Source organism: Gavia stellata, chromosome 4 (assembly GCF_030936135.1).
Source record: "Gavia stellata isolate bGavSte3 chromosome 4, bGavSte3.hap2, whole genome shotgun sequence".
NCBI classification, from domain to species: Eukaryota; Metazoa; Chordata; class Aves; order Gaviiformes; family Gaviidae; genus Gavia; species Gavia stellata.
The window spans coordinates 2,467,445-2,495,424 of NC_082597.1; the positions used below are offsets into that span (position 1 = coordinate 2,467,445).

Sequence of the window (27,980 nt, forward strand, 5' to 3'; positions counted from 1 at the left end):
ACTCATCTTACTATCCTGGTTTTCATATACCTCTTCATGCTTCTGGCTATCCTGGGGAAGAGCATAAAGTAAGATCTCCATGCCATGCCATTTTCCTGTTGCTCAACAGTTTGATAGGCACAAAGCTCTCAGCCACAGACACATATCTCGCTTGTGATTCATTTGGAATGAATGGGAGATCCTCAGCCCAAAAGCATCCTCAGAAGAGTCAGGCAAGTCACTTTCTGCATATTACTGCCTCAGGGCACACAGTGATGTAAAGTACCTGGAAAGATCTCCATTAAAGATTCAGATCGAAGGGAGGAATCAGCCCAGGAGACCCATTACAGAGAAGCACATAGAGTTTTCAGAGACAAGCAGTCTCACAGGTTGCATCATTCACAGATTTCAATTATTGTAACAGATAAGTAGGAATACTCTACTGATAAGAACAGTAGTAGCATGTGCCCAGACAGTACCTGCTCCTGCTCTGCTATTCAAGTCCGGAATGCTATCAAAAACTGCAGGTGGCTCCAAACCCAGGTATGCCTTTACGAGGAAACTCAGCTCTGTGAATGCCTCATCCAATTCATCTGCAGAAAGGGATATGCATTTTATGGTGGAGAGAAAGGATACATAATGAAAAACCCAAGCTTTCATCAGTACAAAGTTACAAATCACAGAACTTTGACACAGAAATGCATTCTTAACCCATCCACCTCATCTCTTTGGGAGAAAAATCTTCATCTTCATAAATAGCACATTCAAGAAAATAATCTGAAATTCATCTCAGTTTCTGCACTCACCTAAACATTCTCCTTCTGCAATTTGGTTTACTGTGTTTTATTTCTTTAATGCTATATTTAAATTGTAAGCTCTGTATGCCCTTGACAATAACTACAAATACAATATTTCATACAACAATGATATATTTCACCATCACTGTGGTGAACCACAAAAATCACCTCCACAAAAGGGCAGACACAGAACAAACTAGAAAAGGATTCTTCTCTACTACCTTCTATCCTCAATTTCTAAATATCAAGAAGCAAACATTTGTTTTAATGAAATATCTACCACCTTCACATTCCTTGTTTCAGGCTGGGGGACTTGAGCAAGTTACTAAGTAGAAGAGTCCTACAAGGAAAAGCTTTGCAGCAGCTTCTTCTTTACAGTGAGACGTTGCCAGACTGGACATCAGCTGCCATTTCAACACTTGAAAAAAGCCTATTCTACACAGAGACAATTAGGTCTGTTAGATCAAAAGCACCTCTGAACTCTGCCCAGAAACCAACAGACAATTAGCACAGATCAGTTGAATATTCTCATAGGAGACAATACTCAACAAGTGTGCTGCTGAGTTCGATAGTTCGTTCGCCTTCTAGATGGGCTTAAAGCACAACTTGGATGTAGCAGAGTAATTCAGTCCTGACAGCTCTCCAGAGGTTTTGGATTCCTGGGACAAAAATTAACTGAGAAAATCAATTAAGGAATAGTTTAAACTGTTATGCTGAACATCAAAACATTTGTCATCCTTAGTTTAGTATTTGCCAGTGGTTTTGTTTGCATAGCAGTTTCGGTCCATCTATTGGTGTGACGTTAGAAGTCAGATTTATAGTATGAAAGAGATTAACTTACCAGTGTTGACTACTGCATCAAAGTATCCTGGAAAATCCTGACTTATTTTGATGTATATGTCCACTCTGGAGACTGCCTCTTCAATCTCTGGCCTGCTGAATAATCCTTTCCTCCGCAGGTGTCCCTCATATTTTTCTTTGTTCATTGGTACTAACAAGATATATCTGGGTTTAAAGTAGGTATTTTTCAAGCTACGCACACCCTTTAAAATTAAGCAGAGAAACACAATGTTTTGTTCCTGAAACTGAGTGCCTATTGAACTTGTAGCTCAGTTTAGGACATCTCTATTTATCACAAATTACTGTGAAAGCAGTACTGGAAACTTGTATCCAATCTACAGGGCTCAAGATCTAGCATCCAACTTTACCAAATAGGCAAGTTCAAGGTGAAGTGCCCTAAAGCTACATGTGGAAAGCGTTGTAAGAATAATATAACTTTATTCTAAACACACTTTTGAAAGAATCCTTTTAGTCAAATTCCACAGTGATTTAAAGCATCATACTTCTCATAGCCACCAGTTAATGGCTTTTTCTTTTTTTCCATCCTTTCTATTACATCAGGACCTAGTGATTCTAAATGTATCACCAATTCACACTATTGTACTGACACAAAGCACAACTTACCTGCATCACCACCTTGGCCCTTAGCTTTCCACTACGAACAAACTGACAATTTTCTCCTCAGCTGGTGTATTTTTCAAAGTGAAAGTGTTCATCTTCATCAAGATATGGGCATATTTATTTTGCTGGAGCAGCTTACAGTGTTATCCCCTCCCAAAACTGGGTATAACCACAACTCCCCAGCAGAGATATGATGTGCATATTCTTCACCTGTTACACTGCAGTCAGCCATCTTAACTTGAACCATTTTTATCAGCAATAAACTATCTTGAATAGGACTTTTAGTATAGCAGACTAGGAAACATTTACCTGTTGCATCAACTTGCATCAACTCTACTGTAAGGACAACGGCTCCAGTTGGCACTAATTGACAGCTGAGGACTGCAAACAGCTATAATAATTTCAGATAGATCTGAAAAAGGAGACCTGTCTGCATGCTAGGACTTAAAGACAAAGTCTTATTAAATGATGCGGGTAATGGTACCAATCCTGAATTTCCTTCGTACCAACTCATTCTTTGAAAAATCTTTTCTCTCTCCCTCTCTATCTATACATAAACTAGAATATTGTAACCATGGAGCCCTACATTATGGTATTGCCATTGCCATAACATTTGTACTGAGTTTTCAAGACCCGAGGACTGAGGCTTGTCCGGCTCCCTCTGAACTTTTCTTGACTTGGCTCAGCTGTGATAGCAATTTCTCTTGTTGACCAGTTGTTTATATCGAATTGTTTTACTTTTGTTTATCTTTGTGTGGTACAACCATAGTTTTATATGGATAGCAGTAACAAGCAGTTGTTCCAGGTAAAATGAGATGCTTATGACTCAACATAATAACATATTAGGAAAATTAGGATATTAGGAAATTAGGTGGTGAAACACTGCAATAAGCTGCCCAGGGAAGTGGTGGAGTCACCATCACTGGTGGTGTTCAAGGAACGTGTGGACGAGGCATTGTGGGACATGGTTTAATGGGCATGGTGGTGTTGGTTGATGGTTGGACTTGATGATCTTACAGGTCTTTTCCAACCGTAGTGATTCTGTGAACATGGTGTAGTTAAATACAGGCCTGGCATGATAGCAAAGACCTTGAGAAGAGGAAACACAAGACACAATGTAGAGGACTACAGGCATGGGATGATAAGAGATGGGGCACAGTCTTGACACTAGACACCGTCTCAGTAATGATCAGTTAAAAATCAAAGGCCTGGAGCTGGACAATGCTGGTTTTAGGGGCAACAAGAAGAAATAGTATCTAACGTACATAAAGGGCACCATATATGATGAATTCTTGTATCAGAAACAGTGTGGCCAGTAGCAGTAGGGAAGGGATCGTGCCCCTGTACTTGGCACTGGTAAGGCCACACCTCGAATCCTGTGTTCAGTTTTGGGCCCCTCACTACAAGAAGGACATTGAGGTGCTGAAGCGTGTCCAGAGAAGGGCAATGAAGCTCGTGAAGGGTCTGGAGCACAAGTCTGATGAGGAGCGGCTGAGGGAACTGGGGTTGTTCAGTCTGGAGAAGAGGAGGCTGAGGGGAGACCTCATCACTCTCTACAACTACCTGAAAGGGGGTTGCAGAGAGGTGGGTGTTGGTCTCTTCCCCCAAGTGACAAGTGACAGGACAAGAGGAAATGGCCTCAAGTTGCGCCAGGGGAAGTTTAGATTGGACATTAGGAAAAATTTCTTCACCAAAAGTGTTGTCAGGCATTGGAACAGGCTGCCCAGGGAGGTGGTTGAGTCACCATCCCTGGAGGTGTTTGAAAGATGTGTAGATGTGGCACTTAGGGACATGGTTTAGTGGTGGACTTGGCAGTGTTAGGTTAACGGTTGGACTCGGTGATCTTAAAGGTCTTTTCCAACCTAAATGATTCTATGATTCTATGAATTCACATGTAACCTGGAGCTGCAGACCAATGAAAAAAGAGAAAGGTGTAAACATATGTTAGCAAACATATACAAATGACCCCAAGAGGATCCTGGGAGGAGAAAGAAGAAACTATCAACGTGAATATCCTCCCAGCAAAGGGCTCAGATGTTGACAACTTGCTGTAACTTCCCCCCCAACGACAACACCAGAGGGAAACCACTGACCTTAGAACCCCAAGGAGCAGTGAAAGGGTTAGCATAACCCCAGCAAAACAGATAGAAACCAAGAAGCATGTGTTACAATTTTAATTGTATGATTATTATTATTATTGGGAATTTTTCAGTATATAAGTACTCTAAATGCATTATTATTCTTCCTTTTTCTATAATAATTAGACCTAGACTAATGATGATTCTTAAATTAGACAGTTAAAATTTCCATCATACTAACAATAAATTCTTGGCTTTACTTTTATATGTATGATCATATATATATATGATAGTATACATAAAAATGATCATTTTGGGTGTTTAATGATCATTGTGAAAAAACCCAAAACAGGCCAACAACCATTATAGTGTCTGGTGATGAACAAATTATCCAAAGTTAAGTCAGACCATGCACATTATTGCACTGTATTAAACGAAGGGAAGCTTACTTCATTTTCATTGAGGCATGATACACTTTCTTCGCTAAAGTGGGTAGGAACAGAGAGACTAATATGTCAAATCTGAGCACTGTTCATTACTTCATCAGAGCTGACCATCACATCCTTAAAGCTGGGGTTCTCCAGAAAAATTCTAAAATATAGTCAAATACAAGCAAATCATGCAAAAACCAATAATAGGCTGAACACTTACTAGATTTCTTTTTTTCTCCCTGGTTGCAGCGTTCTAAGTATGGAACGGTACTTTGATCCATTCTAAAAATTTCAGGGAGTGATTCTGGGGAAAATCCTATTCATTTTGGTGAACACTAAAGGGGAGAATTTGGGGCACAGAAATCTTTGCATCCAGCTATGTGACCACCTACTTTCAGCTAGGCCTGTAATCATTCAGAGATTGGAAAACCAGCAGAAAGCAGACCCACATTACAGCCTAGTAAGACCCTTCTGATCCAAAGTTGCACCATGAATGAGTTCTCTTTCTGATCAAGAAATAACGTAACACATGATTCATATGTCCCAGAACTATGTAGGAATAGGAAGGCAGCCCATCAATAGTCTGGGATGAGCTGGGAGGAGAAAAAGTGATACAGAAAAGCTTCTAGTGTGCCCAATAAATTTGTCGTACAGAGACAATAGGATGAGTGATTGTCTAATATGAAATAAAGAGATTAAAAGGAAAGTGACCTTAAAATAAAGAATGGGAGAATACAGGAGTCGACAGTTTGAAAGCAAAGAGATATTTGGAAAATAGAAAAAGGAGTACAGTTTGAGTTTCCTTAATTTGCATATGAGGGCAAGAAAGATCGAAAGACTACCTGAGTTGAAGACGTCCATTCAGTTGACATAGTTAAAGCACCTCAATTTTTTTCAGTTAACAGCATGGGGTTATAGAAAAGGTATGACTAGCATTATACCCCACTTCCTTTGACTCCCCAGCCTGAATGACTGGATAACCAGAAACAAGTGCAATAGAGAATGGTCTTTGGCAGGAGACAAGGTGTACTTATATTTCTGGAAGCATAATGAGACACATTAGCCACTCTGGTTAGAACATGTGGCTCCTTCAATTGCTCTGCAGGTATTGGTGGCTACACAAGCAAAGGGAAAGCACTGCAAACGTTCTTACTCCAACACATAACTGTGTGTCAGAATCACAGCAGCTTCACTAACTGGAACCGTAGACTCAGCAAGATTTAACTTTTAAAATTTGTGTCAGTCTCCTTTATCAGTGAAAGATATATTCTAGATTAAAGGGAACGAACAGCTCTAAATTTTTAGTCTCAGCCCACAGACCATAATTAAAATTTCTTTTAATAGTGCTAAATCACTTCTGCTATGAGCCTCGCAGTTGATAATGGACTTCAATAACTTCTATTCAGATACATAACTCACTATTATTGTTTCTCATCTGCTAGCAGAGTCCACAGTGATACAAGACTACAAGACTGTGCATAATGACTATGTGATCTTGAAACTTCAGTGACAAAGGAGTTTCTTAGCTGTCTGTCCATAATAGTAGCTTCAGTAATACCCAGATTGCTGGGTTAACCTCCTTATGAATAAACATGATGTTCCATTAAGTTCTCTCTCCTAAATTATTTGATAACACATCTACTTTGTGAAGAATTGACAGCTTTAAAAGGCACCCCATTCCATCATATTTAATCTTCTCCTATTTTTGTTCCTTTGTAAATTTAGGGTCTGTCTGGCAAGGCAACAAACACACTCAATGCCTATTGCAATCAGTGGAGACTGAGGGTGATTCACAGTTCTCACAAGAGTGAGGAAAAAGAGGAAATGGAACTACACAGAGATTAAGTTATTCATTTGCTGCTTAGTATCAGTCAAGTAACAGGCACTTAAGAGCAGGATTGCAGCCTTAAATTGTGGACCATTTGAGCAAGCAGCTACTGATTTTTTAGCACTGACACGCTGCTATTCTGTTATTTTTACGTTTATATGCAAGCCAGTAAATGTGTAGATTTATTTGGGCCAAAGGGGACTAAAACTGCTTATGAAAACTAAGGTTCTTAACTGAAAACTAGTTTTTCAATCATCAGTTTCACAAACAAAATAATCATCCTAAAATTAATTACATTTAGTATTAATTTTTGCTCAAGTCTCCCTAGTCACTCCCCTAACTCTGGACGCACAACTTAGGATCCCATGTTGGCACTGCAGTCTCCTACATTTCTTTTTTGCATCTGTTATTTTTTCCCCACCTATCATGGAGTGTAGTAGTGTCTGTTAACTTGTAGTAATCCCCCAGAGGTACAGCTGAGCCCTACAAACACAGTGAAATGCAGCAACACTCAGTATCACATTCTGGGCACTGTTAGAGTCTCTCTTCTCTCTGGAAGCTCATATGGACGGAGCTTATTTTTCAGAAAGAATTTGGAAGGAAAGGTAGCATGCCTTTCCTTTTTGTCACCTCAACCCCTAGCTAGTAAATCTTGATCTAAGATAATAAGAAGTACATAATTAGAAAATTAACTAAAAAGTTATTCTTTTGGGATTCCAACAGATAGGTTTTGACACTTTGTTTGTGACCTAGTTTCTTAACGCAGCAAGACTTCTGAGATTCTGCCATCTGTGCATGTGCACCTGACAAATTTCAGAGAGGGTAAGGTAATCCCTCAAAGAGATTGCATTTTTTAATAGTTCTGCCCAAAATATTGCATCAGGCCTGCATGCATCCACCATTGCTTCATCAGCAAAGGAGGAGCTGGCATTCTTTTAGAGGTGATCAGCAGGTGTGCAGCTCTAGACTAATTCCACCATAAGCTGCAGATGGGTGGAAAGCACATTGTTGAAAAGCTGAGGATACTGTAATGGAAAGTACTGGTGATGTGGTGGGGAGATGAAGCTGCTGAAGATTGAAAAAATAGGCCAGGAAATTTTAAGAAGCCAGCAGAAGGATCCATCTGACTAAATGTGGCTGTCTATAAAGGGAGTGGTGTGGTTTACATACAGACAATGGAGATCTACTTGATACAGGCAGCAGAGTTAAAAATGCAGTTCATCTGACCAAACAACTGTATCTCCAGTGACTGTAACGCAGCCCACACAACTAGTTCAAATGTATCAGCAGCAGCTGTAGGCTGGGCAGAAGGCCATAGGATGTCTCTTGTGTCACTAAGTGGCTATGTCCAGGCAGCTGAAACAAACCTTAAGTCAAACCGCATGAATTCCTTCCCAGGACAGTTCTCGCAGAATGACTCATTCAAAAATGGTTAGGCAATAAGTAATCCTTACCTCTATTTCTAAGTGAACACAGGTTGCAAGACCCTCTCTGGCAATTGATTCTACAGTGTCTCTTCCAAGTCCATAGTAATGGCCACTGTATTTAAAGGTTGCTATAAACTTCCCCTGAAATTCAAAAAAGCAAGTATAATGACAAAGGAAATATTTTACGTGAAACAACTTTCTTAAAGGAGCACAATCACTCTGGTCTTCCTCTCGCCCTACTAAGTTTCTCCCTGCCTAAATCATCAATGATAATGAGGCCAACAGGAGCGCAAAATTTGCAGAGAAGAGCACATAGCCAGCCCTGCAGGGTACAGGCTTGTACATAGTTCATGGATAATAAAACACCAGTGTCTTGAAAACAAGCTGCTGACAGGTTACAGCTTTCATTGGTTATTTATTCACACTGTAAAGAAAGCAAGATCTAAAGCAAGGGCCATCCTTCTTTTGACATTACATCAAACCATATGGCCATGCCATATAAAATAGAAGATGTCAAAGAAAAGAGAGGACAGCAACAAATCTGCAAGGAGAATGTATAATTGGCCAACAAATTTCAAAGTTAAAACCTGACAACTGAAACTTTGGTTCCCAGTAGTATGTCTAGAGAGATGTAAGCAGATTATATTCTTTTAAAATTAAACTACTTGATTACTGAGAGTTATCATTAAGGACCAGATCAGTTGCTTAAGACTGTGTTAGCTCCTCTGTCTGTGTATGTACAAATAATGAGCTCTGTTGTGGCTTTTCAAGCCAAAGTTTTATTACAGGCAGCAAAAGGCGTCAGAAACAGTAGCTGGAGGCACACTGCCTTCAGAGAGAAACACAATGCCTTTAGGGTGAATTTGCTAAACTTTAAAAGACTGCATTCCCTGGAGGGTTGCTGGAAGATTTTGAAAAGAGAAAAAAAAAAAAAGATGATGGAAATTATTTCAAGAGTTTTTATTTCCTAGTCACACAGTAGATATTTGCATATGGAAATAAGTTTATTTCTACATTATACTACTGTTTAAAGATTCCTACTGACCATTATGCCCATTTAATGGTTTCCATATCTGCATACAGAAGAAAAGACAGCATAAATATACAACAAATTTGTGGTTTCTGTGTATGAACTCAAGCCACATAACTGTGAGTGAATAAGCATGCACATAGACACACAAACTTAATATAAAGAAAAATAAAATCAGAGAGAAAAGCTGAGTTCACTCTGGGTGTAGGAAAGAGGCCTACTAGGATACTAGTCAGTTACTTACTGTGTTCACCATTTTGTCAAATGCTTCTTGAGAAATGAAATAGTAATCAAGTCGGTTTTCTTCACCAAAGTAAGCTGCCCTGGTAGTGTGACAGGGACTGGAAGATATATGGTATAATAAAGAAATAACCTGTTTTCAATCATAGAAGCAGCTATGGAATAGGAGGGGGGGAAAGGGAGAATACTACAAATCATTTTATTTTTAAGAAGAGAAGAAATATGAGAAATATAAAGAGGTGCAAATCATACCACTAATGCCGCATATTTGAAAGATTAACCCATAAATACAAAGAAAAAGTTTAAATGTAACATTACATTTTGGCTATAAATCCCCCCAACCCAGGATAGCCTGAACTGAAGCTGTCACAGCACCCTGTAATAGAGAAATGATGAAACCATTTTTTTCCAGTTATGTCAGCTTGTAGATGATATAAAGTAGAATCCTAAATATGGAAAGGAAGACTAGGAGTTAGGCTGAACTGTGAGGTTGAGAAAGAGATATAAAGACCAATCTTTAAATAGACTCCTAATAGTAAGGGGAGAAACAATCCTGAAACTAGGGAGATATCTGGGATACACGGCAAGAAAAGTAATTGCCTGCCACCACATAAGGACAATAGGATAAACTTGAGATATATGAGCTTACTACCAGGATGAAACACCAAAAAAAAAAAAAAAACCAACCCAAACAAAATCAAAAAGCCCCGGCTAAGTCAATGCATGTAGCAATTTTAGATTAAGGTATGCAGTGGCTCATGTTCTATCTTAGGAAATTATATTTTGCTATTTGTTTCTGCTTTGGTTTTGTTTTTAATTTTTACATTGTAGGATAATGGGAACAAAAGTGTGATGTGGAGCTTTGGCATTGATTCACACCAACAACATTTTAACTCTTTGACTTCCGCTGGATTGTCCTGGAAAACATGGCAAAAAATATGCCACCTACTGGTATACCACCTACCAGGCCATTTCTGTTCATTTATTCAAGGTAGCTGAGTTATAAACCATTAAGAGTTTAGTCTGTAATGCAGAGCTTGACAGATTTTAACTATCATGGCATTAGAGGGTGCCACTTTTTTTTATCAGCAAGCTGTGGCAAATGAGAACAGTGTGTTACGCATGGACTCTGTAAAATTTCACTTCAAAGGCCTGATTTTCTTTAAGATATTATGAACACATCCAGCTTTAAAGGTCATTCCTGAGCTCTAGCCAGATGGTTTGAGGGTCCAATTTCACTTTATTTTTTGAAACACTTTTAAACATTACAACCCTTTTTAATTGCAAGGCCATGTTTACATTCAAACTGCCAGAGTATCTTGCATGAAATACATTTTTAATGAGTGGAATGTTTGAAATTTAAAAGTGTAAGCCATAAAATTGCTTAAATCTCCACTGAATAATTAAAATACAACTTTGCTTTATGGTTGCAATTTTCTGCTCTGTTAAGATTCTGTCTCTCTCCCTTTTTTTTCCCCTTATGCATAAAACTTTTAGGAAATAAAATACACAGTATAAAAACAATGCACTTAAAAAAACACGTAGTGCTTGGAAAATCTCAATTGGTATTCAATTAGTTTGTAATTTCCAATGTAGTTTTTCAAAACATAATAGTTGCTTTAAAGAAAGGCAAAAAGTCGTTCTTCCAGTCACATAACCTTCACAGATCTTTTCTTAAAATGTCCTTTCAACTTGCCAGTTTAATGATGCAATCCAGCAAGTGGCTATAATCTGAGTACACAGCAGACAGAAGTACGCATAGGTTCCTTCACCGTGGTGTATTACGTTAGAGAAAAAGGCTACTACTAGACATCACACCGACATGCAGAGGATGACCCTGTGATGCTAAGAACCCTGAGGAATCATTCTCACATATGCATGTGCCCATGGTCCCTTTCTTACAACTCACCACTTCAGTACCTAAGAGTGCACAAATATAGACCCAGGTCTTACCGTGGCAAACGCTATACATGTGAAACTATGGCCAAAGTCTGGTTAAAAATGAATGGATAAATTCACATAATAAAAAATTGAGGAAATAAATAGAAGAGAGACAATATAACAGGAATACAGACCAGTCCCAAACAGCGTGTGCTACAGGACCTATGAAGGTTAGGTCCTGTGAAGAACAGAATGGGTGGACAAGAGGAACAGCTTGCACCACCTAATTTTAGGCAACAGATAGTGGTGATCTAACTTAGCCAGACTTCCTATCTACTGTGCACTGAAAATAGGTAGATACTTCAGGGAAGTGATTCACAAAGGCAGAATCTCCCTTGGGAAGAGATAGTTTCTCTCCACTAAATACACAGGGACCCCAAGGCGGTAAGGATTGTAATTCAGGCCTTTCAGATAAGGAGAGTTAGTCCTCCCAGCAGGTGGTGAAGTCTGAAAGGTGCCATTTGCTTTGATAACACTACTCACAGGATAATAAACTGGTCCAGCAATTTTACTTGCTTCCTTTCCTAGCTTCTGGATGCAGTCTGCACATGCATGCTAATGTGCCTATATGCAGGTACATTACAAAAATTAAGAGAAATGCATACGTATCTAAACAGATGCTTAGGTTGAGGGGCATTAGTAAGCATAGATAGAACAGATCAATAAAAGGAGCACCAAATGACACATTTTTGTTTGTTTGTTTGCTATTCACCTTTGAAAAGAACATGATAATTTAAATAGCTTTTCTTTTAAGGAAGTATTTGATGACTTCAGGCAATCAAGCCCTGGGAAGAGATAAAATGCACAGCAATGAACATTTATTGGTTGTCTTTAACTTTTAATTTCTTTAAAAAAAAAAAAAAAAAGAAAAACAAACCAGCAGCAATTCTAGCCTTGATCACTTGGTGTTCTTTTAAACTTATGGAGCAAACTTACCTGTATCTGAAGAAATTGTTGAACTGTCTGCAGATTTTATGAGTAAGCTCTCTCTTACCACAGGCTAGAGGGCCAGCTAATACCAGCATGGGGTAGGGAGCATCAAGACTAGGTAAAGTGCTACAAGAAAGGAAAACAAGGAGCCATTACACTACCTACAAATGAAGTCTTCAGCAACTTTGTACAAGGCTTCTGCAGAGACTTTATCATCATTTCAACTAATCTCATCTGTCTATCACACTATTCACATTGTTCACAGTCTAGACAAAAATCAGGAGAAGCGTGTGCTCAGTTTGATACGTTCTAAACATAAAAATAGCAGAAAATACTGCATTAGAGACCCCTGGGTCTCTTTTGCAAAAGGAATAATGTTATGTCTACTATAATCTTTTCTGATTAATAGCCTTTTCTAAAGCTCCCTCTGCAGTTGCAGTGTTGCTGGGATTTTCCAAGTCTGTCACAGAGATGGCAATATTTTAATGATCAGGATAATAAGCCTAGCATGAATCTGGACTCAATCCTACAAACCTTTACGCACCCCTTCATGTAATCTTACTGACTTCCATGGCCTTGCCAGATGAAGGAGGAAAATTGTAAAGAATTCTTCAATTCAATGCAATGAAAAACACTGAGATCCCTAAACTCCACTGAACACAAATAACACTACAATAAAAGAACCCAAAGTGCTGCAAAAATACAAAGCCCTCCACTTTCCCCATGCTGGTTAGATCCTCAGATTTCCACTTCCAGCTGTAAATACGAGAATGAATAGCATTTCTGCACTTTTGAGTGTCCAGCAATTTATTTAGACAGCTAAAAATGGAATGCAACTTTGGACTCTCATATTTAAATCTCAGCTAGATCTTAAGATTATGCCACTTGATAGTACGTCAGAAATAGTTGAAATAATTTCAAACCCACTTATTTTTAACCAATAAATAGCTTTAACTAAATTTAAATTCTAAAGTGGAAGAAAAACATCAAGGTGTGTTAAGTTTCCCTTTAATGTGATTTAAAACAGGTCAACAAAATTCCTGAAAACAGAGTATATTTCTTTTACTTTTTCTCTTACAAGTAACTAACTCTATAAGAAGTAATGATAACCATCCAACACAAGCATGGAGGAAAAAGATTTCAAAGTAATGGCTTTACCTATTTTAGGTTCAGCAAACCAGCTCTATTTTCTACCAAATTATATGTATATAATGGGACTTGATGCTTCAGAAGCACTAAGACAATAATGCAATTCAGTCTCCTAATTCTCCTATGGAATACTATTCTCACAGAAGAAATAACAGATACACCTAATAAATTAAGAGACTGGCTCAAGTCTGTACATATGTGCTGTTACTAAACTGTGAAATGAACCCAGATCCTGGTTCAGTGTTCCATCCACTAGACTATTTTAAAGCAAGACAGTAGCAGAACCCTTGGGAGATTTAAGGATTTTTTACTTACTGTGCTGATTGGTGACATTTACAAAACATTAGACAACATTAGCACAATAAGCTTATTAGCACAATCCATTGAAAATACTGGAGAAGGTAAAAATACATTTTAAAAATCCTTATCTGAATCTGTTAGGTTGTGACATTCTGTTCAATTCAAGAAATATGTTCCTCGCCTCTCAATTATTTGAGCTGTTCTTTCCCTTTTCTGACATTTGTGGTAAGGAAAAGACCAGTTTAAGACAACGTGATCCCAGGAGGTATTAGTGACAGTTGTGGATACCACAAGTGCATTATTATAAATGAAGCATTTCAAAGATGGGAATTCCATGACACACGCTTAGTGACTAGAGATTCAAAATTTATCAAGAAGTAGCAGAAAGGTTCTTAACTCTTGCTCAAGGCCGTGCCCTTCGTGGATAATGATGTCAGGGCAGGTCTGTGAAGACAGAACACTTATCTTCAACACAGTTTTAATATATTCCTTCTCCATGCACAGAACCTGTTACATGCTTGCAAATTGCAGGATCCCTCTGTAATCTTTTCTTTTACATGGAAGTGTTATATCCAGTAATGATACAATATATCACTACTTGACATGATTACACTCAGAATTCAAATTCCCTTAAATAAATTTCCATCGCTTTAATTCCTCATATCCTCAAGTTCCTTGGATTTATTATTTCATCAGAATAACATGGAGAACATTTCCATAATACTATCATCTTTCATTACATCACCACTTACTGGTTCTCAAAAGATAAACTAAAAGTTTTGGTTTTCCTACAACTTGTAAGCAGTATCTTGTAAAGGGTTCTTGGCTCATTTAATGTGCATCTTTCAAGTTTCTTCATCTTTGGTGGGTACAGCAATACACTGCTGTGCAAGATTAATAGATTTCAAGGCCAGAAGGGACTACTGTGATCATCTACTCAGACTCGCCTCATCACACTGGCAACAGGATTTCCCTGAGTTAGTTCTTGTTTCAAGCCTGATACCTGAGGTTCCGTTAGAGCATATTTTAATTAAAAACGTTCCAGTTGTGGAGAATTCTTGGTACCCTTGGTAAATTGTTCCAATGGTTAATTACCTTCATTGTTAAAAATAATCACGCTCTATTTCTTCTCTGAATGAATTTATCCTCAATAGCCAGATAGCAAGTCTCATCATGTACTTGCCCAATAGACTGAAGAGCCCTCTGTTATTAAATTTCTGCTCCCCATGTAGCAGTTATAACTATGATCAAGCTACCTTTTTAAATGTCACATGCATTTATCGTAGGGGAAAAATACACATAATATTGTTCAGTGGTGTGTTACCATGTAATTAAAGATAGAATGACAAGGCAGGCAGAGAGAGGGAATGGCACAAGAAACTTAATGCTAATGTTTTCTGACTGCAGAGTATGCAGCAATGTAATTTCTTTGCTTTGTTTTCAGGTTTTATTTTTAATAAAGATATTACTAACACAGAATTAATTATAATCGCATCTAAAAATATAGATGCAAATGAACTATACCAATCTGGTTCCAATAAGCATTTTGTAGTGTAGAAGACTGTAACGCATCGTCATTAGGAAGACTTCATTCATGACTGTGTTGTGTGCTTTCCAGCTGAGCATGGGCAAACGTTCAAAGCATCATTAACAGTTTTGGTCAGTATCATAAATGCTGGTCTGCATGTTTATATGTTTGTGTATGCAATACCTCTGACAGAAGACAGAATTGTTTCTTTCCAGCAATTAAGATACACATACACAATCCAATAAACAAATATTTAAATAGAGCCTATGTCTGCATTGGAAGAAATCCATTCCTTTAGGTAAAACTATAGTGCTTTTTTTTTTAAAGAAATCTCCAACCCTGAAAAACAGTAAATAAATCTTTGGGGATTTTTTTTAATAGGCTGTTAAGAATTCTCAGAGCTATCATCACCACTGGGATGTTCCTGTCTTTCATTGACAAGCCCAGAAAACACAAGACTTGCAATAAAGATATTCTAAAAATATAAATTTTGAGTTACTAAATCATGGATCTTAAATCAGGTTACTCATTATGAATTAAGATGTCCAAAATGGTGCTAAAACAGGGTGTGGGCACAAAAGTTGATCTCAGTGCCCACTGCAGCCAATATAGTAATAAACCACATATGTTTCATAGTATCTTCCACCAGAGCTTGTCAAAGCATTTTCCAAGCATTCATCAAGTAAACATCGTAACACATCTGCAGAGCTGCAAAGTATGACTATTTCCATTTTCTAGATGAGAAATGAGACTGAGAGAAGTCACCTGCCATGGCAATGGCAATGTTGGAAAAAAGAACACTGATTTGCCTCTCCCTTCTGTGCTTTAAGCGGCAGTCAGCATCATCTTCTCCCAAAGGCAGAAGTAGCTGGACTTCCCTAAGTACAAACTTGAAAATTTCACCTTACGAATATAAAATGTGCCCCAAAGCCACAAAATAAAGCCATGTTGCTCACAATGGGATGCCAATAGTGTGAAGAGAAGGAGTAAGCAGAATAGGAAGAAGATACATTTTACAGCTCTCTTCTCCCTCTAGAGATTTTTAAATTGCCTTTGGGTATTGATAGAAATTCTGCGTCTTTCATTTATGGTGCGAATGGCCATCTGTTTCAACAGATTGTTTAAAAGAAATGGAGCTGTGGACAATCTGTCTCAGACTTTAGAGGTGAACGACTAACTTCATTTAATAATCAATTTCAGCCAAATAAGATTTGCCTAATTTCCAGACTGCTACCGGAATACTATGGAATGTCTCTGCTTCATTAGATTAATTTAGAGGTGGGAGAGGGACAGGAAAATGTCCCTCTAAATATGACAACATGTTCTGCTTTACTTGAGTGCCACCCTCAGGAGCTGATGTGAAGTGGAGGTAAGCTTACCTGTCAAAGATTCTCTGGGGCTGCAGCATGCTATACATAACATGAGTCATATGATCCTTAGCAGCAACAACTTCTGGAGGAGGATCGTATTTATTCACAGCAGCAACCTGTTTCCACAGTTTAGGGGCAGAAGAAAGAAGAGGAGTGATGTAATTGTTCCCAGCTGCAATATGCTTTGCAGATCACTGTGAATGATGATGGCTTCATATTTATGAGGGTCAGTCTTTGTATTCGGGTTGTCTGTGAGCACTCCGCTACATAAATCTTTTCAGGGGATTTAAGCACAATTTGATAGATGGATGGAAGGTAGCCAGACATAGCTCACTATCTTTAATATATTCAACCTTTTACTGGAAAGAAAACAGGATGCCACATAAGATGCAAAGTAATTTTGCTTAGGTTTTAATTATCCATTAATTTGCATCCTCTCAGTGCTGGTGGAAGATGCTGAACTAAAATCCTTAGGGACCGAAGCCATTCATTTATTTGTCAGAAGAGGAACAGAATGGGCATTAACAAAGTAAGCAAACTGCAATTTTCCCCTGACTATGCATTTCTGTCTTTCCTGGGAGGAAGAACACTCAAACTCCAAGGATTCCCTCCATCCATTCTGTTGAAAGCTCTATTGAGGGTACTGACCGCTAATGAGTTGTATATTTTTTGGTATTATTAATGCTACCCACTCAGAAATGGGTTAAGAACTACTCAGTCATTTCATGTAAACCATCAAATATCAACTAGCTGACACTGCTGCCGAATACTGCCGTAAGCTCCGGTGACAGCCATGCCTATACTAGCAACCATTAGTAGTATGGTGCAATAGGAGTGGATCTTTAAAGCAAAACATTTGGTACTTGGGACCCAATGTCCACACTATTTTGGGGGGAGTGGGGAAAGGGAGCTCATTTCACTCTAGCTCTACTTTGGTCCTGTGGTCTGAATTAGTGGCTAGGAGCACATCCTGATGCACATCATCTGGTTAAGGTTACTGCAAAAGAAGTCTAGTTCATATGTTGCAAGACTATTCTGCAATGAGAATCATGCGTGGCAAGTTGGGCAACTGGGAGTCTCACTTCAAAACTACACTTCTGGTCTAAACTACAACATTTCTGTATAACCATTTTGTGTGTAGTGAGACAGAAGAGCTGCTGCCTCCAAATTCAGTTTGACAAGAGAGTTTATGAGGCTAGAGTAGATGTCCTAAAATAACCTGAGGAGAGGATTTTCTGAAATAGCTAATCAGCCAGAAGTGCTAGTCTAAACCAGTCATCCAGGATTACTTTTACAGTCCATAGATAAGGAAAAATTTCTTTAATATATTCAAAATACTATTAAAAGGAAAACAGATTACCACATAAGGCAAAAAGTAAGATCAACATCTCGGCTAGGTAGGGTAAATTACACTCTGGTATCATCCCTTCTCTGTGTTCATGATAGAGCCTGGCATTAAACAAGAACCCTAACATTTATGCAGCTAAAGTTAGGAGTGATGAATTTCTTGTAAGGATCATTTTTAAAGGATAATTCCCTGAAGTCCAACCCCAATTGGGAGGTGTTAATCCTAACAGTTCTAGCATGGCTTGGGCCCAAATACTGCATGCAGCAACCAAATTACAATAAAAGTGGCACAGGAGAGAAAGCTTTCTGTTACAATAGAAAGTTACTGTAAGCAGTCTGAGCAGGTTTTTTTGGGGAGGAGATTTTACAGTGAAAGCTGTTTGGAGCAAAATAGGCAACAAGCATCATTATAATTTTCAGAGTTCACTTTGCTGTACACAACACTAAAAAAACCCAACAATGGTATTTCAGAAGTAGCACAGTGGTTACCACTTCAGAGTGTTTCATGAATGTAGTTGCCTGTTTAGATTACTAGCTGAGTAACAATGACTGCTAAGTAAAGTTCTTCACTGAACAAAGCTTTTAGGCAAACTTTGCATTTTTACAAAGCACAACTGCTCCAGAAATTCTGTAGATATATATCTGGATTTAAAAGCAAAAGTCTCTGAATTTGTAGCCTATCTTGGGGGCTGAAACATGGGAGATTTGTCACACACAAATGACTACAAAGCTACAGTTGCATGCACAGTTTTTTATATTCTTTATTTAGAAAAATTCCAGAATGATACGATGTTTACATACCTTTTCTTCCACTGAAATCTTCTTGAGATCCAGTTCTGTTAGTTGGAGCAACGTGAAAATCACCAAGAGCCAATAATCTGCTTGCTCCTGAAGGACAAAGTTTCCACTTTGACATAAAGTACTTAACTTCATCAATCTAATATTTAATTTCTCTTGGTTGAAATTAAATTGGCCTTAATACATTGCAACATAAAAAGTTTTTTACCCTGAAGGATGTCAATACACTGTACAAATTGACCCCACCACCACAAGCTTAGCTTCTGCCAGAAAAGCTAATAGTTGTTCAAAAGTCTGCAATACATTGTTCAAAAGGTCAGGATGGGGATTTAAAAATCATCACCATACCCACCAGAACACCAAGAAAGACTGCTGGAGAACCAAAAGCATTATCTATACTGGGATTAGATAATAAACTCTGGCTAATACTTCTAACCTTAGTAGTACTGTAGGAACTTTAAAAGAGAATTTGCATTATAAACTCATCATCATATATGTTTTTAAGTCTGAGGCAATAAAAAAGAATTAAAATTCAAATTAAAAAGCTGACACTGACAAGTTCATGAAGCTTCTAAGTCCTAAAACGAGTAAGGTCCTGTTAAAACAACTGAAATTCAGACAGCTGTCTTAAGATGATTGTTGCATGTATAAGTTATTAAAACACAGTATTTTTCGGGTATTTTTTCATGCTAATTTCATGGTGTGCCATGACAGATCATTCTGATGAAAGCCAATACAAAACTGGCAATTACAGAAAGGACAAGTTAAACCCTTAATATTTTTCTTCTCTCTAAGATTGGAAATCACTGTAAAATTCAAACATAATTTAGAAATCACAGAAGTTAGGATAGAATCATCTCTGATCACTCAGGACAAATTACAAATGCAGAGTCAAAGTCAGAATTTCTGATATTTTGTGAATGTCATTGTTGTTGATAAAATGGATGTTTAATTCATTAATTGAGGAATATTATGGGAGCCATAAATGAGAACTAAGTTCCTTTGAGCTTTTCCCAGGAACAATCGAGTACAGATCTTCAAAGCAAACAAAAAGGGCAACTTTTCCCAAACAAAAATCATGGTATACTGTGAGTACAAATGCATAAATGGATTCACAAATGGAATTCATAAAATCAATGGATTTACTATGTGGACATTAAACATCATGATTCATGTGTAGCTTTGGTTCAGACAAAGTTCCAGACAAAGGTGGGTAACCACGCCAGGGAAACCATCACTCATCATTTCTTGTACTTCTTCCCTGAAATGACCTGACCACTCTCAGAGACAGAAACTGAGGCTAAATGGATTCTGGTATGATCCAAAATAGCAGTTCTAGGTTCTTATTTTTGGCTTCCTCTTTAGTTCTTTCTTACCTGTACAGGATTTTTTAAAAGATTTAAAACTCTGAGGAGAGGCAGATCTTCAATACATTCAAGTTCATGCAGCTCAGCAATCTAATTAGTGACAGAAACAGAGCACAAATCAGCAGCAACAGAATCCATGACAACTATGGGAAAAAAAGGTATTTTAATCCCAGCTCTTAAAATCTGGACATAAAAAAAATTCATTATACTCACAAAATGGGTATACATGTTAACTGCATTCAATAAGGCACTTCTAGTCACAAAAGACAGACAACTTGGATGTTAGCTAGAGAAGCAGTATAATACAGACAGCAATTTCAAACCACCTGCATTTTCCCAGTTCTTTCAAATGTCAAGCCCTAACACATTTAGCTTTTATGTGGCTGATGTGCTTAAGTGAGGCAATTCTGCAGTTATATTTGCGCTTCAGTTGACTAGCAAAAAATATTCCTTCTAAGAAGAGTTTCTTTTCCCTGGAGCTCAAGTTCATCCTACCTAACTTGCAGCACTTGACTGAAAAGCATCAGCATAGTTGTCCTTGGCTGTCTGTGTCCAGAGGGTAATGCATGCCACTTAGGTCTCATCTATCCACAAAGGAAACCTGGGTTGGCTGCACTCAGGCATATCAGATAAGCATTAGAAGTTACTTGGGATTAATCAAAGTTTGTGTGCCCAAAGCAAAGTCACACTACAGGCACTCATGAACAGTTGTAAAGCTCTCAATTAAAACAAAATGGGTCAAATGGAATTCACGTCGCCTCATTTTAGCCATCTGTTAAGTTAGCCCAAGTCAGTTGCTTAACCTCACTTTATCATCAGTGGAGAGAGGCAGTTCCAGAGGTCATCTGATCCATGGTAGGCTGGGATGAATTACCTTGTTAAGGATACCTGGTTTTCCTCCACTGCTGAAAGACTGAACCTAGAAGACTTCAGATTCTACCCCTAACTTATACTCAGCTTCAGTAAAGTGTCTAAAAATAGAAACCTCAACCATAGCCTAGCCAATATCCATTTTGAGATAACAAGCAGCCCACCGTAGAACAGTTTTGACAAATTTAAATGTAATTTGGGTGTATTTCCTAAATAAATCACAGAATGCCAATGATCAACATTCAAAAATCACTGAACATGTATATGAGAGGCATGGTTTGCAGATAAACCTATTGTGCCCATTTTTGAAAAATCACAGAATCACAGAACGACAGGGGTTGGAAGGGACCTCTGGAGATCATCTAGTCCAACCCCCCGCCCTGGCAGGGTCACCCAGAGCAGGTTGCACAGGAATGCATCCAGGCGAGTTTTGAGTATCTCCAGAGAAGGAGACTCCACAGCCTCTCTGGGCAGCTTGTTCCAGTGCTCTGCCACCCTCAAAGGAAAGAAGGTCCTCCTCATGTTTAGATGGAACTTCCTATGACCAAGGTTGTGCCCGTTACCTCTCATCCTGTCACTGGGTACCACTGAAAAAAGACTGGCCCCATCCTCCTGGCACCCACCCCTGAAGTATTTATAAGCATTGATAAGCTCCCCCTCAGTCTTCTCTTTAGTCTCCAGACTAAAAAGACCCAAGTCCCGCAGCCTTTCCTCATAAGAAAGATGTTCCTGTCCCATAATCATCTTCGTAGCCCTTTGCTGTACCCTCTCCAGCAGCTCCCTGTCCTTCTTGAACCGGGGAGCCCAGAACTGGACACAGTACTCCAGATGCAGCCTCACTAGGGCAGAGTAGAGGGGGAGGATAACCTCCCTCGACCTGCTAGCCACACTCTTCTTGATGCACCCCAGGATGCCATTGGCCTTCTTGGCCCCAAGGGCACATTGCTGGCTCATGGTCATCCTGTTGTCCACCAGGACTCCCAGGTTATCAAGCATTTAAGATAATTCTGGGTGGTAGTGAACTGAAGTAACTCAGATCTTTTTGTGTTAATTAATTAAAATTCTCTTTAAATTATTCTTCAGAAGGAAATGTTCAAAAAATGGGGAGTCATTAAACAGTTTCAGAGGCAAATTTTGATAAGGTAAAATTAAGAGCTTTTGCGTGCCTTAAAGAACAGTGGAAACTATGTGAGGCAATGGAAGTGGTGTTATTAATGCTAATAGCAACCACACTATTAGTTTCCTGTCTTGTGCAATTGATGTACCTTTAAATGTCAACCTGAACAGAGTGTGAGAAAAAGAATTCACAGTGTCTTGAATTAAATTCTATAAATGTATCTTGCAAGTGGGGAAAAATAACAGAAAATGTTCAATTCCTCATTTATACTTTTATTTCTTATTTTCTTAGAATTTTTTTTTCACATGCAGATCTGTCTTTGGTGTCAAAATTAATGAATTGACAGTCTTTTCAGTTAAGGAACCTGGAAGCTCAATATCAAAAGTATTATGTATATATGGCTTGAGTTTCAAAATTCAAATACAAATGAGTTGGACTGTATCATTGTACTTCCAATGAAAATTCTGCTGCATAATAAAAGCCACTTTATAATAGAGTACATGCAGTTCTGCCTTACATGAAGTTTCCAGCTGAGAGCTCAGAAGAATCTGTGGTCATAAAATTGGGCTGAGAGATATTAGCAAACCCTCCTGAGGCCTGGCAGTAGAAAAGCTGTGATGTAAGTAAAGATCCTCAAGAATAATCAAGCTGAAAAAGCTGCATACTCATCCCTATCTTATCCACTCAAGGCAGCACTGTTAGTTCTTTATGTACGTGAGCACTAAACACTACAGAAGTGATACCTACATAAAGATAAACCTATCTAGACATATTAAATAAGGCCTGAGGAATACGCTATCAATCAACATGTGAAACAGCATTGGAGTGAAATACCAAAGGAAAAAATGTCATCTTTACTAATATTAATTTCTTGCAGTGTTGTAAGATTTTTTTGATTAAAGCCTTAAAGGGATTGAATTTTAGAGAAAAAAAAAAATTATGCATCCTTAGAAAAAGCTGAGATCAATATTAAGTATGCTACCTGGTTATCCTCTAGGTTGATCATCTCTAGTAGATCATGTTCCTCCAAGCCTTCTAGACTAGTTATTTTATTGCTAGATAGGTCCAGCTTCTGTAGAGTTTTCAAGCTGTCCAATCCAGTTATCTTCTCAATCTGGTTAGAGCTCTAAGAAGAAATGAAAGCATATAAACTGTTGATAAAGTTCTACAGATGGAAAACAACATTCCTGAGGAGGAACAGAGTTCACTTTATTATTGCCAATCCTATTACAAATAGGCCTTTTATGCATTAACCCCATCTTCATCTTGAGATGACATATTACAGCTTTTCATACTGCTCAAGGAAAAAAGAATCAACTATCTTCTGAGTAAATTATCTTCAACTCACCTTGAATAGCAGCGATAGACAACAGCAATAAAAAGAGCTCTAGCATTCTTTTAAAGCTGATACTGGCTAAAGGATACTCTTGTCACTATCGAAATCAAAATTTAGAAAATAGATATGCACATAAAAGTATAGTATATACATAAATACATAGAATTTCCCTCTGTAATCATGGTTATATTTACACTTATGATTACAGAATAAGTAATGAAAATATTAAGGTAGAACAATACAGTACTGTCTTCGTTGGACTACAGGTAGTCTATAAAAGTATCTCTAGGATACACAAGTTCATCTTAATGCATACTAAGTGAAGGCAGACTTTATTTACTGTCAGTGACAGCATGCACAGGAATGTTAAAAAAACCCCACCAACCCACCTTACTGTAAGTTCATCTAGACTCTAACACAAGAAATGACCCAAGCTTTTGAGGACTCATAAACAACTATCATTGTTTTACATTCCTTCCAAATAAGGTACAAGACAGAAGACCTATATTTATCACTGGACACCAGATGGCTTCATTTCTCACGGCCTCACAAATAATATACTTGTTTCTGCTACAAACTCCAAATAGGTATAAAATGCTGGGTTCTGTACTCATCTTTGTTCCAGTGGCCACATGTACCCAGATGGCCTCTCAACAGGACTCTTTCTGTATAACCTTGCAAGTTATATTTTTCCATCAGCATCACCTTGTCCTGAAAGCTTAGAAGCCTCATATTCTATTAATAAATATTTAGGAACTATTGAAATAAATAAGCCAGCTGACTCCAATGTTAATCCAGTTGTCTGTCCTTGACATTTTTCCTGACTTTTAAATGTTTAATTAGGTTATTAATAGCATGGAGGCTCTCTCTTCTCTTCCTGTTCTTCGTTAGACCTCTGTTTAATAGGATACAGCTCAGAGCTCTAGTTGCAAAATGCTATGCAAGAGGTGCACATAAAATTCTGTGAACAAAAGGGATGTCTGTAGAGATCCTTTTTTTGCAAAGCATAAAATTCCTAAGAGTCTAGTTCATTAGAGCTGCACTTCTTATTTTTTGCAACCGTAAGCAGAATAAAGGCTTTTTGGTATAGCTAGGCAGTATTTACAGTTTTTGAAGCCTTTCTTCCAAACTTCAGTCCTTACTACTCTCTCAACCTAAAAAGCTCAAGGGAAAATGGAAAAGAAAGCTGAATCAATGGGAAGAGAGAGGATGACTGCTCCCATGAAAAAAGAACTGCATTTTATTCTAATTAGTAAAAGAAAATGCTGTGCTAAAATCTGTCTATTTACATAATTTCCACATGACTATCTACTTTGCTAATTAAAAAAGCCAAGCAGTTGTATAAATAATCATATCAGCATGTAAGAACCAAAACTGAAGAACATGTTCATATTAATAAGGCTTAGCTGTTAACACAACCTCCAAAACATTTTACACAGCAGATAACCATTACTAACAGAATTATTAGTAGGCCTTCTAACAGATGAGGAAAGCAGTGCGCAAAATGGTTGAACGACTTACTGTAGTTCTCCCTGAAGAAAGTATTTAAAGATCTTCCTGTCAGCTTAGACTGTCATACTCCTATAGCTCATTTCAGAACTTTTAGACATGATTTTGCCAATCGGAGTTAATCTTATCTACTAAAAATGAGACAAAATTGAGTTTTATTGCCACTAAGAGCATAACTGGAAGCTACTGAAGGCAGCTACTGAAGGCATTATAGATCTGAAATGTAAGTATATTAAAAATACGTTACTGAACACTATTGGAATATATTATTCAAAACACACTACTATCCACTTTTAAATCTGAATACCTTTGCTGAATATCGAAGCAGTTATAAGTACAAGGGCCAGTCAGGCCTTGATGGGTACAGACCTTAGTTACTCTTTTCTATATCAATTACTCCAGAACAGAAGAAAAATCTTTAAAATTTTAAAAGGAATGGAAAGGAATATTTCTATTCTTGATAAGGGATTCATTCGCTTTACCTAAAATATTTATATAGGTGCTTAAAACTAATGTAGCAAATATGAGCATACTTCTCCGTATAGTTTTTTGGTACTCATTTCTAAAATCCCATTAAATATTTTTTAAATTATTATTACAAAGTAAAACCTATTAAGAAGTAGCCTGTTGTATTTTATACCAACTGAATTGCATTAAAAATAGTTTTTGCTTGTGTTTCTGCGCAACCTCTGTATTGATGGCTCTTCCTATTAAGTATCTCGAAATGATTTAGAAGAAAGCATTGGTATTATTAAGGACATTTTACAAACATGGAACTGAGGAACACTGAGATAAATGCCTTCCCAAGACCTGTAAAAGAGCAAGATGCATGCAAACAAGCGTATGCATTGACAGATAGAGGTCTATATCTGGGCTAGTTATCCTTGGCTATCTTCATAACCAACAGACAGAAACAGGCACTTCCAAGGCATGATGAATCTTGTGTTAATGAAGATGTCAGCAGCTGGATCAGAATAATGAAGTATTTTAAGTGTCCATTTCTCTCCACTGAATTTTGAGGCAGCAGAGAACAACTAGCTCAACATGCTGCTGTCTACACTGAAGAAATCTGAAGCCAGATAAGATAAATCCCGCTAAAGCATCTAGAAATATAACCTAGAAATGTTGTATTTAAACAAATATACCCTAGATATTTTGATGGGAAGCTGGCAATATAAAGCTTCCAATCTCCTTACAAGATCCTTAAAAAATTAAGCAAAGATCCTTCAATAATGTACCAGATTTGAATACTAGACTTGTTTTCTAGAATGAATGCAGGATCACTACAAGAAGGACATTTTGGTGCTGGAGCGTGTCCAGAGAAGGGCATCAAAGCTGTTGAGGGGTCTGGAGCACAAGTCTTATGAGGAGCGGCTGAGGAAACTGGGGTTGTTCAGTCTGGAGAAGAGGAGGCTGAGGGGAGACCTCATCACTCTCTACAATTACCTGAAAGGAGGTTGCAGAGAGGTGGGTGTTGCCCTCTTCTCCCAAGTGACGAATGACACAACAAGAGGAAAGGGCCTCAAGTTGCGCCAGGGGACGTTTAGACCGGATATTAGGAAAAATTTCTTTACTGAGAGAGTGGTGAGACACTGGAATAAACTGCCCAGGAAGGTAGTGGAGTCACCATCCCTGGAGGTGTTCAAGGAACGTGTGGACGTGGCATTGTGGGACATGGTTTAATGGGCATGGTGGGGTTGGTTGATGGTTGGACTTGATGATCTTACAGGTCTTTTCCAACCTTAGTGATTCTGTGATTCTCAGTCCTCGCTTTTCCCTCTCCTGTCCTAGCTCACTGCTATCATGAACACAACTTTATGATGAAACATACTTTTAAAAAAAAATCTTGATTGTTTGTATTGTGAGACTTGCACAGCAAGTAACTTCTTACACATCATCTAAGCAACAACAAAACCTACCCAGAGCAAATGCAAAATATCTTTGGAGAAATTCAAAACCCAGCTGGACAAGGCCCTGAGCATCCTCCACTGAAGATGGCTCTGCTTTGAGCAGGAAGCTGTATCAGATGACCTTCACAGCTTGCTTTTAACCTCTATCATTCTGTGATGCTGTATTAATAAAAAAATGTGTCCAGTATCACACTTATCTCTGAAAATGTCATGTAGTTACCTTCACATTTATTAAGGCATTAATATATTGATTAAAGACAGACAGGAAAACAACTAGAATTACTTCTTTCTTACCAGATTGAGTATTCTGATAGGTAATTTCTCAAGACCACTGATTGCAATGAGTCTGTTGTGTGACAAACTCAGATGAGTCAGACTGTGACACTTCTCCAGTCCTCTTATCTCTTCTATGTTATTAACTATACAGAGGTTTTTGCATTTAAGGAAAATAACTGAACACAAAACTTTAGCAATAATTAGTAGCTAAATTAGCCAATGGAGCTGAATTTTATGGTAAGGGGAGCTGGGCATCAAATGCTTCATGGTGAGTAGTTTAGAATCTCAGCTGCTTACATCCACCCCTTTCTGAAGCTTACTGCCTCCTCCTTTGACTGACATAGCTTTTTGTGGCGCTGCCGGATAAGCAACACCGATCCAGCTAGAAATATCCTCTCCTCCTTTTTGGAGGAGCTTTTAACTCAGAGAGTTTCTGTGACCTGACTTACAGTGCAGCCCTTCAAGCTGGCATAACCGGGGCAGATGGCAAATCAAGAAAATAGTGAAAATGAGGGAACAGGAGCATGGGGAAGGAACTACTTTGCCAACACCTTGTAAAACTATGCTGTAAATCTCTGGTCTTCGCATCAGATGCATATGCACAGGCTAAAACACAGGGGTCTTTATGCCTTTAACTGGGCATCAGTCATGTTAGGTCAGCTGTAAAATACAGGCACATGGCTGAGTCATCAGAGGAAGACGCAATTGTTTACAGAGTAGTTAACACGGCTCCAAACTGACCTTGACCTCCAAGCATTATACACAAATCCTCCAAGTAATAACAGACAATAGTACTAAATGGGGCTATCTCACTCTAAATTATATCTGTTCTATATTGGCCATCTGTACTGAAAGGGGAAAGTGTATCTTAAATTAACATTAAACTCAAAAGCAGCAATAAAAGTAGTTAGGATTCCTCTCAGCCAACCTAACTACCCAGATTCCTGGGTAGTAATTCTTA

General features: G+C 38.2%; 1 protein-coding gene across 1 annotated transcript in view; it reads right to left on the reverse strand.

Annotated features, from left to right (window-relative positions):
• The window catches only part of LRGUK (leucine rich repeats and guanylate kinase domain containing), a 53,541-nt gene that overhangs the window by 18,869 nt on the left and 6,692 nt on the right, over nucleotides 1-27,980 (reverse strand). The window contains exons 6-15 of the mRNA XM_059817035.1: nucleotides 27,038-27,162; nucleotides 22,971-23,114; nucleotides 20,011-20,091; nucleotides 18,638-18,724; nucleotides 16,499-16,605; nucleotides 12,149-12,268; nucleotides 9,276-9,372; nucleotides 8,029-8,142; nucleotides 1,618-1,819; nucleotides 459-572 (exon numbers count right to left, since the gene is read on the reverse strand). Of these exons, the coding sequence (XP_059673018.1) occupies nucleotides 459-572; nucleotides 1,618-1,819; nucleotides 8,029-8,142; nucleotides 9,276-9,372; nucleotides 12,149-12,268; nucleotides 16,499-16,605; nucleotides 18,638-18,724; nucleotides 20,011-20,091; nucleotides 22,971-23,114; nucleotides 27,038-27,162 (1,191 nt within the window). The remainder of the gene's footprint in view (nucleotides 1-458; nucleotides 573-1,617; nucleotides 1,820-8,028; nucleotides 8,143-9,275; nucleotides 9,373-12,148; nucleotides 12,269-16,498; nucleotides 16,606-18,637; nucleotides 18,725-20,010; nucleotides 20,092-22,970; nucleotides 23,115-27,037; nucleotides 27,163-27,980) is intronic.